At 32.7% G+C, this 12912-nt stretch overlaps 2 protein-coding genes across 2 annotated transcripts; one reads left to right on the forward strand and one right to left on the reverse strand.

The window, feature by feature from the left end:
* Window positions 1-4168: 4168 nt before the first annotated feature.
* LOC101247110 (phosphoethanolamine N-methyltransferase 2) lies at window positions 4169-8348 on the reverse strand. Its single transcript, XM_004252225.5, has 12 exons — window positions 7957-8348; window positions 7750-7865; window positions 6589-6726; window positions 6340-6477; window positions 5942-6085; window positions 5673-5783; window positions 5445-5586; window positions 5079-5359; window positions 4815-4976; window positions 4678-4731; window positions 4512-4586; window positions 4169-4423 (listed from the first exon to the last, which is right to left on the reverse strand). Exons 1-12 carry the CDS (start codon window positions 7997-7999, stop codon window positions 4325-4327), a joined length of 1503 nt encoding a protein of 500 aa, XP_004252273.1. The 5' UTR covers window positions 8000-8348; the 3' UTR covers window positions 4169-4324.
* Window positions 8349-11664: 3316 nt separating this feature from the next.
* Window positions 11665-12510, forward strand: LOC138340459 (uncharacterized). Its single transcript, XM_069292184.1, has 3 exons — window positions 11665-11703; window positions 11791-12123; window positions 12205-12510. The coding sequence occupies exons 1-3, from the start codon at window positions 11665-11667 to the stop codon at window positions 12508-12510; spliced, it is 678 nt and encodes a 225-aa protein (XP_069148285.1).
* Window positions 12511-12912: the final 402 nt, after the last annotated feature.

Consider the following 12912-nt stretch of genomic DNA (forward strand, 5'->3'; position numbering starts at 1 on the left):
TTATTTTCTTATTTTATTTCCATTACTTTTACCATATATACTTTTGTGCTTGTCCGCGTTTTCCCAACATATGGAGGTATTTCACGAGGAATGAGTGTGTGCTAGTAATGGGATTTGATTTTGGGCTATTGATATGTGGGTGATCATTGAATGTTTTCCAATTTATGTATGTATGCTTTCTACTTTATAGTATTACTTGTGTAATGCATGTTTGGGAAAACATATATCAGGAGCATATGAAATGACATCATGTTGGTAATCTCATTCAATGATCCTGATTATTTTACTTATGTGGTTTTCAAGTGTCATTATTCATTGTGATCGTGGTTGTGCATGTTTGTACGTGATTGTTGGTTGACTCGAATATTACACCGATACAAATATACTAATGGTTGTATAGGATATCATGCCTATTATGGATATTAATTCTGATTGACTCCGGTACTGCACCGGTACACTCATAGTAGTAGGTTGGGTAATAAGACTAGTGGTGGTCTTGTTTCAGGAAATCTTTTAATGATAGAAGGGTTAGATTATAACTTGATTATGATGGAATAACATGTATGCTTGGGAAGCATTAAAATGATATAAAGGGTCAAATATTTAATGATAGAGTTGGCAACAAAAGAAGGTAAGAAGTTGGGATCAAAATGTACTAGTTTATGGGCATTATGCTGGGATGATAATAACATGTGGATAGCGATTTGGGGTGGTGTAACTTTCATATTGCATGTTTCCTTATGAATGTATACTTTATATTATGTAGCATGTTCAGGTCAACTAATGTTGCCTACTATAGTATGTGTTATTGTACTGATAATACTCTTTCTATGCCAGTTTGCATAGGCTTGTTCTGTGAATTCAATAATATTTCATAGGTGAAGGCGATGGTAATCTCTTATAATTTCTACTCCTCTTTTCATATAGTGGGAGCTATGTCCCATTTTCTTTGTTCATTGTATCATTTTTGTAGCTCTTGTACCTGTTTAGACGAGTTTCTTTGTCTGTGCTAGGTCCCTCTTTTCAAATAACATTGGTTTTAAGTTAAGTGCTTTCAATATATAGATAGGGTATTAAATTTTCATTTAGATTATTTTTTGCTTGTTTTAAGCAGTTTTGGGGTTGAGGGTTCTTCTATTTAGGTATTAGAAGAAGTATTTGCATAGCCCGATGGATTAGGTTATGCCAAATTAGTATCAGAGTTCATGTTACTTGTCTCCTAGTACAAGAGCAAATGTCGAATAGAGTCTTGAGGATTGGTGTGTTGACGTCCATGTTAAATTATGGACCTATGAAGCATTCTAGAAATCTGTCTCACTTCTTCACTCTTTTCGTACGGTCTGTAGCTTGTCGCATAGGTTTAGTCCATTTGATGTCTCTGAATTTCAATTGATATCTCGACGAAGTAATATGGATGCTTTTGTTGTGGCTAAAGGGACCCAAGCAAGGAGAGATTGAAAACCAGGAAAGTTTGAATTTGTATCCGGCCAAAGGGCCATGAATGCGTGAACGTTGAGTTATTGGTCATCTATGATGCAAATATTATATCAAACTTTATTAAATTTGGGATGCATGTTTAATTATTGTTATATGTTCATTGCATTACTTGAATAACTATCTATGTGTGAAATACATTTCTTGAAGATTGTAAGTTGAATTAATATAACGTGGTTGTGTCACTGTTTGGAAGAGTTTTGTTAGAATGCCATGGGTATGTCATTGATAAGAATGGTTAGAAAAAAAATTATTATGATGGTGAGGAAACTCCGACTTAGAAACAGTCAGTATGGTTGGGAACTATGAAAATGGTTACTCTTGTATGATAAGCGGGTAGAGATGGTAAATGAACAGGTTGGATCAAATGTGGCTTGGTTTAAAATGGATAATCATTCACTCCGTCCATATTTGATATGGGTAAAAATGGGTTGGGTAATAAAATGGGTCAGGTAAAATACTAACTTACCCATATTTTACTCATATTTTCATGAATAACTAGTACTTTACGTATGAATTCAATATGAAGAAGATATTTTAGTATTTTAGATGAAAATGTTAAACATGCTTCATTTAGTTTTATTGTATCATAAAAATAAATAAAAAAAATCTTATAACTTTTTAGCATGAAATAAATTTATGTAATAACAAGATAAAAATATTTTTAATTTCAAAGTAAATGAATATTTGTATTTTCGGACTAAAACATGCTTAATGCATTTTAAGTAATGTCAATACCAATACATAATTTTTTGTATTTTACACTATTATCAATTATTCAATATAAAATAAAATAAATAAATAAAATGTAATTATAATTAACAATAGAAATGTACATTTAAATTATATATTTTGGGAGGGTCAAAGACTTCACCTTTTTCAATTAGAGAGAAAAATAGTTAGTTCTATAGGATAATATAAAAAGGAAGAAAAGTTACACTATTTTTAGTGATATCATGAATTTTGAGTGAATAAAAGTTAGTTATTTAACTCATTTGGTTAATTCATACTTTATCCATATTTTACATATAGTTTACGCATATTTTATGGGTCAAATTTGGATATCAAATCATATTTTACTTATGTGAAAAATCACTCAATCAACCATTTAAATATAGGTGGGTCACCAAAATATGGATATGTGATGAATTTCCAAAGAAGGCTCAATTATTTACCAATTTGCTCCTCGATAGTAAGAATTTCTCTTAAAGACAATAATGTACTGACCAAAGATTATCCACTCTGACACCAATTGATATTCTGCACGATTTCGAACTCGTTATTGCCTAACATGTTTCAATAAAGTAACAAAAGCAGTATGTAAAAAGACAAATTTATTTTTACGTGAAAATTCCTGACTCACTAAAGATGTAAAAATCATGACTTGTACCTCCATCGAATTTAACCCAACCTTCCCTAAACTTCGAACTTATCTTTCAACAAAAGATTACAAAGTTGTGTAACCTAAGAAATTATAAAAACTAATTCCTAACAACTTTTTTCAAGCCTTTGAGTATCCCAACGAAGAGTACTCTAATCCTAATTCAAATTATAAATAAGTGAAACTAAGATTACATTAGCATTATAACTCAATGAAAAACTTCAAGTCAACTCAAACTCATTTGATTTAGAGTTCTATTTCAATTGAAACTCGTTTTTCAAATCAAATTTCTTCATTTTTTTTAATGTTGTAGTTGAACTTCTACTCTTCAATTCAATACATGTTTATTTAGTTGAGTTTATAAAAAAATAACCATTATTTGTTCCTTAATTTTTGCACAAATGTCTTTATTCAATATATGATCTTGCTATAGATTCAGCTCCATAAGTCAATAACACCGTGAACTAGCTTGACTTGTTATGTCACTTTGTCAATCATCAAAATCACATCAAATCTTTTTCAAAAAAGAATGTCTATCTTTTTTTTTTTTTTTGACAACTATTAATGGCGCCATCCTTATGTTTACTCTTTTTTGGGTTCCACTTAATATTTAATTGGGAAGAAAGTCAATGAAAAGTAGTTTTTCCTTCGTCCACGGTTGTTTGTCATGGTTTAAATTATAAGAACTTTTACTAATATTTAAGATGTATTTTTTCATAATGTTGATATGCAAAAAATTACAATTTATTGTGTTTTTCATATAGTTTTGAAAATCAATTTTTTTGTTTAAAATATTGAATTAATGTAATCTAACTTAACATATAAATTTAATCAAATTGACTTTCGAAAAACGTATCATGAAAAATAAAAGTGGACGGAAGGAGTATTAAAGTGACTTTAATAAGGGCGATTGATGGTAAAGATAACAAAGTCTTTCCCAATGTCTTAAACTCCATGCTGTCAAACGGTTTCATATAAATTGATACGAAGAGAGTAATTAAATTTATTGGGTTGTGGGTGGAGAAAAATTGACTTGGGTACTCTAATGCTCTTGCAATCATTTTCCCACTCATACTTGATTATACCAATAGTTTTGCACATCAAGATTATGTTTGTTCTTTTGGAGGCATAAATAGTCATGCCAACAAAACAATATTTCAGTAAGATGCACACACCATGTACCATTGATATGGTTACAACCTGATTTTGTAATAACTAGTCCTAGGCCCTGAGCATGATATGCATCACATAAGGCCTGTTGTCAATTTGAATTTAGAACAGATCCCTCCAAGATGATAGAAGAAGTAGAAGATTTATATCTAAAGATTCAATCTTACAGTTGATCATACATCATATAGATGTAAGAACATTATTATTACAAGGCCAGCTGAACAATATACGATACATAAGAACGTAAATGAAAACCAGATACATCCTGCATTTTGACAATCACTTCTTCTTGGCAATGAACAAACCCCACCTCTGTTCACCAGATGAACTCCTCAATAGCTTGGCCGTCCAACCTCCAACTATTTCATTGTAGTCTTGCTGTTAAATAATATTAGAAACAAATGTGAGAAGTACTCCTTGGAACCTCAAAAAAAGAAAATTACAAAAATGGTCACAAACCACTCACTTCTGAGAATTCATGGATAAATGAATCGCGTTCCTTTTCCACGGTATTCAACTCCTTTTGGAGAACATTAATGAACTGCAATAAAGTGTAAGAAGTCTTTTTATGTTTGTCTTCATATTGAAGCTTTTGTTTATTTACATAGAAAACATGAGTTGCAGAAGCACACCTGTTCAGTTCGATCCTCAGCAATAACTTCATCAAAACCAGCATCTTTGAGCATCTATATTAAGGCAAATGGCGTAAGAAACACTGTCATGAAAGCGAAAAAGAGAAGGGGTAATGTCTTTCTGAATGAACGAATACCTGGCCGTATGTTGCAACATCATGTAAATCATAACCCCTTTGCTTTATATACTCAGAGAACTTGTCCGATGCTGGTATTGGGCTTTTGCAGTAATCACTTATGAGGACTTTGCCTCCTGGTTTCAGCCACTTGTAGAAAGATCTGAACAACGCGGGTTTGTCCTGAAAGAGTGAAAGTAAACTATCATTTAACCATAAAAAGAGAAGTAAGACAGCCACATAGAGATGGCGATTGAAGATTAATGTACCACAAATAAGGATTACTTGGATGTGAAGGATAGTGTCTCGGCTGTAAATTACATCAAATGTGCCATCAGGATATGTTTTCTTTGTACAATCAGCAACCTCAAATTCAACGGCACATTTGAGACCAATTGAACGTTCAAGAGCAAACGATATCATGTTAATTGAGAGGTCAATAGCAACAACATGAACATCATAGTTCTCAGCCATGTAAAAGTCACCACCACCTATTCCACAGCCAACATCAAGGACTTGTTGTCCAGGTTGAAGATCCAACATAGAAACAAATTCTTTTGTGGTATCTGCTCAAGATTATTTACCTAATTAGAGAAAACTAGATAAAGTAATATATATGATTTTGATCGGAATGAGCTAGTTAAGCCTTACCAAGTCCTCCTGTGCTCACATAACCTTCTCCAAAGACACGTTCATATCGCAGTATGCCACTACATTTGTATTGAACATTGTCCAGGAATCGCTGGAATCCCCTGTCATCCTCAGAATTAACCTTTTGCCATAGCCAACAAATCTGCAAGACACAAGAAGCACGGGTGGATTGATCGTATGTTCATGTTAATAGTACCAAAAGGGGAGAGGAAGGAAGAAAATATATACCTGATTCTGATTCTTTTTGTTTTTAACATAAGCTCCAATGCACTTGCAACCGATGAGAGAAAGTTCAAATGATTTTCCATCACCAGCATTTATATGACATTCTTTAAACACCTGCATACAAGTTAAGGACTCGAGAAGGTTAAGTAGAGAAACACAAAAGTATACTTCAGGTACTGTGTGAACTGTTGAAAGGTAAGGAGATAACAGATTTCTATGATCAACATAGTATCATATTCCAATGGGAATAAAAATTTAAGAAATGTTAAGACCTTTGTGTAAAACCTAGGCTCCCGATAATGGGTTGGATTGTTCTTTCGCTTGTGGTCTCCTGATTGATGGAAGCATGACTCTCTGAAAAATATGTAGCCTCCAACTTTCAACCATTTTACCATTCTCTCCACAAGACTCTGGACCTGAAATCAGCCAAAAAAAAAAAAACAGTTTCAAACGTCTAAAATGTGAGATGCAACTATAGACTAACCTTTTAGAGTGTTTTGGCAAAGAAAAGAGGATTCAGTTTGAATATCTATGAACAGTTTATGGATATGATGTTCGTAGGTTACATGATATCTGATCAGACAAACAATTCAAAATATCAAGTGTATATGATAGTTTCAAAGTGCAAACCCTTGTGAATGTTCGCGACAGAAGATTAAAGTAAAAGTACCTCTTCATCAGAAAGATACATCAGTAACCAGTTTGAAAATATCAAATCGACTGATTCAGGTGAAAACTTCAAATCTGGAGAAGTCACATCAGCACACATAAACTTGACATTCTTATGATGCTTATTGATGCTTTCATTCTGCAATAAGCAAATCAAGAGATGAGGAAAAAGCCATATATATCTCCCAAATTTATCAACTAACCTCCTGAATAAACTCGTCACACACTCCTACAAGAAATGTCAACAAACCTTCTTAATTGCGCTTTCGATAAAGTCCAGTGCTATGAGCTGCCCAGCATTCTTGGCTAACTCACTAGTGAAACGGCCAATACCAGCACCCAACTCTAACACTGATTTCCCTTCATATGGTGGGAGTAGAGAGAGCACCTAATATGAACATCCATCCACAAGTTGAGTGATACAAATATATGTCAAAAATTACAACAGAACAGCACAAGTATGCACAGAACACCCTTTTATATAAGGAAAGGACTAGTAACTATGCAGGAAACATAAAATCTTGCTACTAAGACCACAGTTTCACAAGCACAAAAATGAAGGTTATACTACAATCATGTAGAGAACAACGTTACATCTAATGATAATATGAGGCTCGCGAATACAAAAAGAAACTTTTTGGATCCAAGATTTGGAACAACTGAGAGGGTCATATAAGCAAGCACCTCTACTTTTTGTTAACCAGAGGTCTCACTTCTCACTTTGAAACCAAAATTTGGTTCTATGATTGACTCCTACATGTTCTTCAACTTAGCATATGCCAAAATGCGAATCCTTCTAAAAGTGGACATATCAACAGAAAATTCAAAAAATGAAGAGCTTCAATTCTCACAAGAAAGAAACAGATCCGAAGATTTGAAGACATTAGTTAGAGCCACTACTGTTCACTAACTATTGTCCCTAGTGTAAAAGCAGAGAACTGGAGTTTTAAACAAAGAACTGAACATAATGTTGATTTTATCTCAACAAGTAAATTAAAATCAAACAGAAAATTTCCATATTTAACAAATCTTGATTAATTGTAAAGTTGTGAGACAACGTATGTTGCTTGGACTCTTCAAAAATGCCTGCGAGTGCGTGTCGGATTCGCCAAAAGTAGTGTATTTCTGGAGAATTCGAGATGGGTGTGGCATCAAAAGTGAAGAGTTGGGGCAAATAAGAAGACTACAGGGTAGGTGGTAGCAAGTAGCAACTAACTGACACAAAATATGGAAACAACATAACCTTATTTCTTTTGGGAAAAAAAAATACAGGGCATATTCTATTATTGAATATTCATGAAAATGACTTCCAAATTAAGACGAGCAAAGGAATATCCTTATCCAGATGAGGAAATGTCCGTTAACAATTTGAATAGAAGAAAATGACCAAAGAAATGATCGGGCACGATACCTCTGGCCTTTCTTCTTTGTCAAGATCAGCTGCTTTTGAATCAAGCATCATTGCTTCCACAGTAAGTTCCGATGTATGTTCCATCCAATAATTCTTCTGAATATCACGTTCTTGTCCTGTACACCATCATAATCACCATTCATATTCATTTCATTTCAAACGAACAATCTCAATATATAAATATAAGAGAAGTCATGAACACGAAACCTGATTTAGCACCAGCACCAGCAACACCAATAACAGGAGCCATGATTCGAGGTAATCAACGACACGATTAAAAAAGAAGTTTTAAATTATTAGTAGTAATATATTATTACAATGTAGATACGTTTGTTTACTAAGAACCCTCAACGGCAATGCGAGATCTAGTAAATGTTCTTGATCTACGGTTAAAGCTTCTGCCTTTCTGCTGCATCAGCTGCCGGAAATTGTTATGTTTTTAGTATATCGGTTGTCTATCTATTTATAGGCAAAATAACATGACATTCATATTATTTTAATTTTCAGGGAAAATTAAGTAATTAAAAGATAACATAATCTCTATATATCTCTACCACTTGAAATTAATTACAAAAATCTTTTTTTTTCCTTCTCTCTTTAAGATCCGAATAAATCACTCCATCTCTATAAGATACATTACAATTTTATTTATGTATATAAATGTATCAGTTACAAATGTGTTATTGATACGTCGCTTCAATTATTACAAAACTTAAATCAGTATGAATCTAATAGTCATATATCTTATACATAACTCATGTATCGCTTGCTAACAAAGGAGCAATGTATGTGCAAATTCTAAGAAATTTAAAGTTATTATAATTTGAGAAACTTTTAAAATGAAATATAATTAACACCAAAATTATTCAAATTTATCGACTCTATAATATTGTTAGTGTAACAGAAAGTGTGGGTGGTTCTTGAAATGGTCAGAGGAGATGGAATCTGTTATGACAAATGGGCCTATGCCACGTGATGTCTTTTTGGAGATTCTCATTCAAGACAAGGGTCCACTCCTACAAATATCCCCACCCTTTTAATTGCAAGAAAAGAAATATGAAAGTGTGGTCCATGCTGAAGAAATTAATATTCAATATGAATAATCACTTATCATTATGTTGCATCTTCCTTATATACCATTTTAATTTAAAGTTTGTATTAATATATTATCTGTTTTAATTTATGTGTCATACTTTTTAATTTGTTCTCAAAAGAATGTTATCTTTCTATAATTAAAAAGTATTTGATTTTGAATCTTCTTTTTCCTTAGTGAAATAATTTTTAATCATACAAATGCATATTTATTTGCACGTAATAAAGATCTTAATCTTAATTATTTAAATTTTAATCATTAAGTGTGTTTGTTTTTCTTCTTTTACAATCACGTAATGGGTCTAAATCATTCTGATATGTACGAAATCTTAATATCATTAAGATGTTTGTTTAAGAAATTCTACAAAAATAACAGTTCGCCGCTGCTATATCTATTTTCACCCACTACCCACAAACACCATTTCAACCACAACTACCACCAACCATCCACAACCACCATCCTCAGTCCGATACCAACCTCAACAATCACTATCTCTAAACACTAAAATCAATCGTCATCACATTAGCCATCAATTTCAATCATCACCACGAACAATTATTAAATCCCTAAATCAATATCGATAATTATAACAATTAATCAATAGTAGATATTGATAACCCTCATCATTATTCACCACCACCATTAGTTATTAATATCATTATACTACTAATTATTAGTCGTCACCGGCAACAACCATAATTAATCATTAATATCAACCACTATCATAGGTCAACACTATCATAAATTGATATACACAATCATCATCGTTAGTCATCATCACAACCAATTGTCATATAAAATTTTTAAAATACTTTATTGTTGTAATATTTGATCAATTTGGTTTTGAATTTTAGTTTTATATTTATTATTGTTTAAACAAAGACAAAATTTTATATATCCATACGTTGAGGGGGGAAAAAAACTTAACTATTTACAATTCAAATCTTTAATGCAACATATAAATATTCAACTGTGTATTAAGATTTAGACCTCTAAATCTTTATGCATATCTTGATATTTAATTAAACATTAAGATCCAGATGTATTAATCGTACTAAAAATAAATGAGGTCTAAGATGTATTAGACCACAAATTTTCAAAGCATTATTTTCTTTCCTAAATTTTATGTGGAGTTAATACACATTGTCACATAAATTGATAAAAGAAACATATTTAGGAAGTTAGATTCTTTAAGTCTAACTTGATACATTTTCTTAATTCTTTTTATTTTTAAAGGGAAGTAGAACCACCAAAATTGAATTTTACAAAAACTTACAAAATATAAATTTTGGCTAAAGAGGGGTGTGTCTATGAGAATCAATATGGATTCATATCAAGGTTATTGGCTATGAAAGACATTCATCTTGTAAGGAGACTATTGGAGCAATATATGGATAAGAAGAGAGAATTACACATCATGTTCTTTGACCTAGAAAAGACATGTAATAAATGACTGAGGGAGGTTCTTTGGAGGCATATAGAGTCTAGGGGGTGTACCCATGACTTACATTAGAACTCTTAAGGACATGTAGAATTGGGCCAAGATATGAGTTAGGATGGTGAAAAGTAACTTAAAATACTGCTAACTCATGATGGGATTGTATAAGAGATACTCCTTTAGCCAATTTTTATTTTCCTTAGTAAAGAAAAAAATGACACGATATATTAAGGGGAAGTGTTGCGTGTTACTTATATTTGACACAGTATTGATTGGTAAAATTGTTAGGTATGTAGCAAGAATTGATGAGAAATAGAGGGAAAGAGAGGAATTTGAAAAGTTGAGAAAGTGAAGAGTTGGAACTTGAAAAGTCCTCTTATGCTTTAATGAAAAGGCATTTGTCCCTCATCAGTGATGGAAAGAAAAATAGGAGAGTTCAAATACAGGAACACTGATATTAATTGTTAAAAGGATTGGAAAGAGGGACCCCCTCGCGCCGTCGTCGTTGTCTCAGCTTCGGTTTCGGCTTCGGCTTTGACTTCGACAAATGATCGAGAGATTATTTTTTGGACAAAGTTTGTTTTAAATATTTATTTATTTAATTAATTAATTAGATGGCCAAAAATATTTTTACTTAATTAGTTGGTAACATAAGTTGAAAATTAACTGAAATGTTTCAAATTTTTTAGTTGACTAACCTGGCCCGACTCGAATCCGCGCACGACCCGTTTTATTAAAAATTTTCCATCTTATTTAAATTTTCCGTCGTGACTATTCTGAAAGGTTGCAACTTTCAGAAACAGTCAGTACCAAATGCCACTCATTCTTCAAAATATTTTTTTAAAAAATGAATTTTCTGATCTTTTTCTTCTACACACATTTTTCTTCGTGTACTTTCCTGCTGTGAATTGGTTTGCTGACATTAGAGTTTTTGTTATCTACAATCTTTTGATTAAGATCATTTTACCCTGGGAGGTTATATTCCAAATCAAACCTCAGATACTAGAGGGGAATTATGTCCTTATGGGGACACTGTGAGTTAAGTGGACTTGATCTTTTTCCGATTTAAAATGTTTTTCTAATTCTGGTACGTTTTTACTAATTTTAGCTTTTGCGAATTAAATTTCTGTTTAGCTCTCTTACTGATTCTATAAATTTCAGTTACTTCGTGTTTCTGAACAATTTATTAGAATTCAGTAATTTCATGTTCTGATAGCACAAATTGGCAACAATCTTAAGGAAATTATTTTTTTATAATTGTGTCTCTGGTGGAGACAAAAATCTTCGTGATTTTATACTCCTTTATGTCTACAATTTTAATTTATTGGTTACTAAGATTGTATCAATTTTTGTTTATCAGAAATGGTAAACAATTGGTGTTACAATGACTGTTGTTGCACCAACCCAAACTGTTGTACCACAAGTAGGGAAACCGGGTAAATTCACACATGTGAATTTCAAATGATTGAAGTAACGAGTATTTTTCTGGCTTACCACTCTTGGTCTGCAGAAATTTACAAGTGAAGATACTCTAGTTCCTGCTGATGATATGCCATACAGAGAGAAATTCATGATTATTGAAGCATGGAAACATGCAGACTTCCTATGTAAAGGCTACATTTTGAGTGTTTTAGAGGATGACTTATATAATGTCTATAGTGCAATAACAACTTCAAAAGAGTTGTGGGATGAACTTGAGAAGAAATATAAGACAGAAGATGGATGTTTGAAAATGTTTGTGGTCGCAAAATTTTTAGACTATAAAATGGTAGATGGTAAAACTATTGGATCACAAGTGCAGGAACCTCAACTTATTCTCCACGATTTGATTGCTGAAGATATGGTAGTAAACTAATATTTTCAAGTGGCTGCAATGATCGAGAAGTTGCCTCCTTCGTGGAATGATTTCAAGAATTATCTAAAGCACAAGCGTAAAGAAATGAAGCTTGAAGATCTTGTGATTCGACTCAAGATTGAGGAAGATAACAAAAAAGCCGAAAAGAAGTCACGTAAGAGTTCAATAATCATTGGAGTTAATATTGTTGAAGAAGATCCTACCAAAGACAAAAAAAGAAAGAAGTCCAACGGGCAGAAGTCAGAACAGGCCAAGAAGAAATTCAAAGGCAACTATTACAATTGTGGCAAGGCTGGTCATAGGTTTTCTAATTGTCATGCTCAAAGAAAGGACAAAGGCAAAGGCAAAGGCAAAAGTCAAGCTAACATCGTGTAGAATATGGAAGATGCAGATGACTTATGTACAATGATCTCGGAGTGTAACTTAGTTGGAAATCCCAAGGAGTGGTTCCTCGTCTCAGGTGCCACTAGACATATTTTCTCTACGGAAGAAGCCTTTGCAACGTACACTCCTGCTGAGTACGACAAAGATTTATTCATGGGAAACAGAGCAACATCAAGGATTGCAGGAACTGGAAAAGTAATGTTGAAAATGACATCCGACAAGGTGTTGACTTTGAACAATGTTCTGCATGTCCCTACTATTAGGAAGAATTTAGTTTCTGCTGCACTACTAATTAAGAACGGGTTTAAGTGTGTCCTAGTTAGTGATAAAGCTGTAATAAGTAAGAATGAAATGTTCATAGGAAAGGGCTACATCAATGAGGGTCTTTTCAAA

This window comes from Solanum lycopersicum, chromosome 12, assembly GCF_036512215.1.
Source record: "Solanum lycopersicum chromosome 12, SLM_r2.1".
NCBI lineage: Eukaryota > Viridiplantae > Streptophyta > Magnoliopsida > Solanales > Solanaceae > Solanum > Solanum lycopersicum.